The sequence below is a fragment of the Dendrobates tinctorius genome, unplaced genomic scaffold (assembly GCF_039654945.1).
Source record: "Dendrobates tinctorius isolate UK_male_01 unplaced genomic scaffold, ASM3965494v1 ptg000151l, whole genome shotgun sequence".
NCBI classification, from domain to species: Eukaryota; Metazoa; Chordata; class Amphibia; order Anura; family Dendrobatidae; genus Dendrobates; species Dendrobates tinctorius.
The window spans coordinates 22,860,337-22,866,129 of record NW_027361818.1 but is presented as its reverse complement, the minus strand read 5'-3'; the positions used below and the strand labels follow the sequence as shown (position 1 = coordinate 22,866,129).

The 5,793-nt window shown below is 44.6% G+C and overlaps 1 protein-coding gene across 1 annotated transcript; it reads left to right on the top strand.

Annotated features, from left to right (window-relative positions):
- Positions 1–4,558: 4,558 nt before the first annotated feature.
- Positions 4,559–5,539, top strand: LOC141050056 (olfactory receptor 6F1-like). The gene has a single exon (XM_073546890.1). It carries the CDS (start codon positions 4,559–4,561, stop codon positions 5,537–5,539), a length of 981 nt encoding a protein of 326 aa, XP_073402991.1.
- The last annotated feature ends 254 nt before the right edge of the window (positions 5,540–5,793 follow it).

The window sequence follows — 5,793 nt, the reverse complement described above, 5'->3', positions numbered from 1 at the left end:
CTCTCTAGATCTTATCAGGTGGAAGGCACTATAGCATATTGACACAGCCTGGTCTAGTACCTTTGATCATCTAACCATCCGCTGGTGTGCTGGCCCCAGCTGCCAAATTATACCCAACCACCTCCCACAATCCCTCTCTCCTGACCATGTAGTGTGGCCTATATATGTAGTAGTTCCTAAGGGGAAGCACGCAGTGTGGGGTGCAGCACGCAAGCATCCCATAAGCAAAGCATCACAGAAGCTAAGCATCAGGAAAACGGCAGTTATACATGGCAGTTAGTCAGGGCAGGAGTCAGGTAACCCACACTTTGCTTTCCCCTTTAACCATGTGCTTTATTTTTATCCTCCTGTGTTCCTTTGCCATCCACATTCACCACCCTATCCCCCCTACGTCACGACTCATACACATCAGCCCCTCTATACTTCCCTTGCCCATGTACAGCTCCCATGCACGCTTCACCTTCCTGAGAAACCTCAGCCCATCTTGCCCAAACACATTGCAGAAATAAACTACTTACAATTCCAACAACTATTTGCTCTTTATCTTCCTACTCCTACTGATTTCAGGGGACATCTCCCCCAACCCTGGTCAACCATCCCCCTACCTCAACCCCTACCCTTCCTCATATCGAAACCATAATAATCTTAATAATATTACTTGCACTCCCTCATCTCCATCTTTTAATTGTGCCCTCTGGAATCCACGGTCTGCTTGTAACAAGCTTCCTTTCCTACACAACTACTTTCTGAACAACTCTTAATCTGTTGGCCCTCACTGAAACCTGGATTCAGGATTCTGACACTGTCTCTCCTGCTGCCATTTCCTACGGTGGCTTATAATTCTCTCACTCCCTGAGACCCACAAACAGACATGGTGGTGGAGTCGGCATACTCCTGTCCCCACAATGCACTTTCCAGGTCATGCCCCCAGTTCCATCACTCTTATTCCCTTCTTTTGAGGTCCACACCATCAGGCTCTTCCGTCCTCTCTCCCTCAGAGTAGTGGTCATATACCGGCCCCCAGGCTCACCACCCACTTCCTTGACCACTTTTCAGCCTGGCTGCCGCACTTCATGTCCTCAGAACTTCCAACCCTTATCCTGGGAGACTTCAACATCCCCATTAACAGCCCTACTTCCACATCTGCATCCCAGCTTCTATCACTAACCACCTCTCTAGGCCTCTCACAGCTTTCAACCTCTGAGACACACAAGGACGGTAACACCCTTGATCTGGTCTTTGGCCGGCTCTGTTCAATCTCCCACCTAAATAACTCACCGCTTCCACTCTCTGACCACAACATTCTCTCCTTCACGCTCACAAATCCTCACCCACCCCAGCTCACTCCTACCTACCACACAGTCAGAAATCTACAAGCCATTAACCCTCAGACACTTTCAGACTCCCTACGCTCATCACTGTTCCCAATCTCCTCTTTTTCCTGTCCTAATCTGGCTGTTCATCACTACAATGACACTCTTAGAAACACCCTTGACCAAGTAGCTCCCCTTACCCTCAGAACCTCCAAGCACAGAGTAAAACAGGCTTGGCTCAGATCGCAAACTCAACTTCTCCAGCGATGCTCTAGGAGTGCTGAACGCCTATGGAGAAAAACCCACACACCAGAAGACTTCATCCACTTCAAATTTATGTTAAGAATCTATAACGCTGCCCTTCACCTCGCCAAACAGACCTACTTCACCACCCTGATCTCCTCACTAGTCAACAACCCAAAGAAACTTTTTGACACTTTTCACTCCCTCCTCAGGCCAAAAGCACAAGCCCCTATCACAGACATTTGTGCTGATGACCTGGCCTCCCACTTTACATAAAAAATAGATAATATCCATCAGTAAATCTGCTCCCAACCACCAAGTGCTGTGACTCCCATCCCTTACTGCATCTCCCCTGGCTCACTTTCCACATTTGATCCCATCACAGATGAAGAAGTCTCCAGACTCCTCTCTTCTTCTCGTCTGACTATATGCACTACCGACCCCATTCCCTCACATCTCCTCCAGTCTCTCTCTCCAGTCGTCACAACCCACCTAACTACAATCTTTAATCTCTCCCTCTCCTCAGGCATTTTCCCATCCTCCTTCAAACCCGCTCTCGACCCATCCTGCACAAACAACTACACACCAGTCTCCAATCTCCCCTTCATCTCTAAACTTTTGGAGCGCATAGTTTACTCCCACCTTACCCGATACCACTCCACTCACTCCCTTCTAGACCCTTCACAGTCCGGCTTCTGGCCCCTACATTCGACTGAAACTGCACTCATCAAAGTGACCAATGACCTTCTGACAGCAAAATGTAACGGTGACCACTCTGTGCTCATTCTTCTTGACCTATCTGCAGCTTTCGATACTGTTGACCACCATCTCCTACTCTCTAGGCTCCAGTCACTAGGCTTTAAGGACACTGCGCTCTCCTGGTTCTCTTCCTATCTCTCTGACCGCTCGTTCAGTGTTTTGTTCTATGGCTCCACTTCATCTCCTCTTCCTCTTGCTGTCGGGGTACCTCAGGGCTCAGTTCTTGGCCCCCTTCTCTTCTCTCTCTATACAGCCCCAATTGGACAGACCATCAGCAGATTTGGCTTTCGGTACCATCTTTATGCTGATGACACACAACTATATACATCTTCCCCCGACCTTACCCCCTCTGTACTACAGAATGCCAGTGACTGTCTGTCCGCAGTCTCCAATATCATGTCCACTCTCTATCTGAAACTCAACCTCTCCAAAACTGAACTTCTTCTGCTCCCGCCGTCTACTAACCTTCCTAAATCTGACATTTCCCTCTCCGTGGGTGGCACCACAATAACACCCCGGCAGCAGGCGCGCTGTCTGGGTGTTATGTTTGACACCAATCTCTCCTTCACATCCCATATACAATCTCTTGCCCGCTCTTGCCACTTACACCTAAAGAACATCTTTAGAATCTGCCCTTTTCTCACCATGGAAACAACAAAAACCCTCACTGTAGCATTGATCCACTCCCGCCTGGATTACTGCAACGCTCTATTAATTGGCCTCCCCATCACTTGACTATCCCCTCTCCAGTCCATACTTAATGCAGCAGCCAGGGTCGTCCATCTGGCTAATCGGTACTCGGACGTGTCCGCTTTTCGTCAGTCGTTACACTGGCTGCCCATTCATTATAGGATCCAATTCAAAGTACTTGTTCTCACCCACAAAGCTCTCCACAGTGCAGCACCCCCTACATCTCCTCCCTCATTTCTGTCTATCGGCCTAGCCGATCGCTGCGCTCTGCAAACAACTTTCGACTAACCTCTGCACTAATCCGTACCTCCCACTCCCGACTCCAAGACTTCTTCCGTGCTGCTCCTATCCTCTGGAATGCTCTACCCCAAAAAATTAGGACTAACCACAATTTGCATAGTTTTAGGCGCTCCCTCAAAACACATTTGTTCAGAGCGGCCTATCACATTCACTAATCAAAGTCATTCTCTGTGTAAGTGTGCGTGTGTAGCCCATTCACTATCTCCATCCATCCTTCACTCCCTCAAGATGGCTGGACCATCATTGTATATACACCATTGTAAATACACACCTGTACTTTTTATCTCCCTCACCTCATTGTAGATTGTAAGCTCTCACGAGCAGGGTCATCTTATTTCATCTTATTTTGCTTTAATTTTTGTATTGTTAACGTTGTTTTGAAACTGTTAAACTGTAAAGCGCTGCGGAATATGTTGGCGCTATATAAATAAAGATTATTCTTATTACTAAAAGCAGTATCTCTCAGTCTTTAAGAGGAAAACACATAAATAATTATAAATATTTTTATCTAACTATACCTCAAAAGACGACACCACAAGAGACACGGGAGCAATTACCAAACAGCTCTTGATAGATTTATTATCCATAGCCCCTTGGCTCCATATTGTATATATACCGTTGATCCTTCATTGTCTTATGCTGCACGTAGCAGCTGATTGCATTGGGCGTAATTGTGCTGAATATTTGAACTTTTCAATGGACATTGTTCAAAATAATCACAAAAAGACCTTTGGTTTTGTTCAACGACAAATAATTGTGCAAGAACATGGAAAGACGTGATGTAAGTACAGAGGGATGAACTGTCTTCCTTACGTAGGAAAATTCATGTCTTCCGTCAGAGGCAACTAGAATTTTATTTACATGCCCGTGATAATGTAAAGCATGGGTGAATCAGGGCTGTACATGTCGTAAAAAAGGATCACATACAGGGTTCTGTGCTACAGGATCAGCATACAGGCAAGCACGGAGAATTATCCCATTTTATAGCTTTTAGACCTTTTTTTATATCTTCCTGTTAGCATTAACAAAAGAATATCAAGGTCAATAGACCTAAAAAAAAGTCTCTCTATAGTCTGTAAGGAAGGAACCAAGTCATCCAGTCTTACAGGTGTCAGAATCTTAAGGACCAACACATAATTGAACGATACAATTCTACAATTGCACTTTTGGAAGTTTGCTTATGTCCTTATCATATATGAATGTATTTGTGAGCTACTGTGTAATCATTATCTCCCATTGACTTTATAAATGTTATGTCTATGCTTAATATACAGGGGAACAACCTGACTGCGACCACAGACTTTTTCCTCTTAGGGTTCCAAGGCAGCCAATCTCTAAGAATTTTCTTGTTCTGTTTTTTCCTGGTGGTTTACTGTGGGACCATATGTGGGAATCTCCTGATCATCACCCTGGTGTCCACCAGCAGGAACCTCCACACTCCAATGTACTTCTTCATCTCACAACTGTCTGTGAATGACATCTTCTTAAGTACACACATTGTCCCCAACATGCTTCATATTCTATTAAATAATGGTGGGACCATAACTATTGCTGAATGTGTTTGTCAGTTTTTCTTCTTCAGTACTGCGGAAGCTGCTGAATGTTTTCTTCTCACGGTGATGTCCTACGACAGATATGTGGCCATCTGTGATCCCCTCCGTTATACCTCTATAATGACAGCTGAATATTGTGCTAAATTATCTGTTACTTGTTGGTTGATCGGTTTTTCAATAATAATAATCGACATTTTTACAATATCAAAGCTGAAGTTCTGTGGACCAAATATCATAGACCATTTCTTCTGTGACCTTCTTCCCTTACAAGGAATGTCCTGCTCCAACATTTTTATTCTTCGATTAGAAATTTTCTTCCTTAGCATAGTATCAATTATCATACCAACAATAATAATCATTCTATCATATCTTAATATTATTGTCACAATCTTAAGGATCCCTTCCAGGACCGGTAGACAGAAAGCCTTCTCCACCTGTAGCTCCCACCTCATTGTGGTCTCCATATTTTACTGGACAATGTTTGGTGTTTATGTGTTTCCAACAAAAGTAGAAACCTTGAGCGTCAGTAAGATTCTGTCCCTGGTATACACTGTGTTTACTCCATTGATCAATCCTATGATATACAGTCTAAGAAATAAAGACATTCAGAAAGCTTTGAAAAATACAATTCAAAAATTTAAAACTGTAGAGACCAGGCTTGGAGCTGGCCACTCTGTTTAGAAAAGTCTCAGAGGATCCTTGGTTTTAACTCTTCCATCTTTATGCACGGATCTCGTTTTGCTGCAGGTTGCCCGAAAACTGCATCTGCGGAATATAAGAATAGCACTCCAGATAGAGGACCAAGGCGCAGCGGTTAAATTGTTTCACAGAAATTTCATAGAATCGCAGAGTTGGAAGGGACCTCCTGGGCCATCTGGTCCAACCCCCTGCTCAAAGCAGGATTCACTAAATCATCCCGGACATATGTCTGTCCA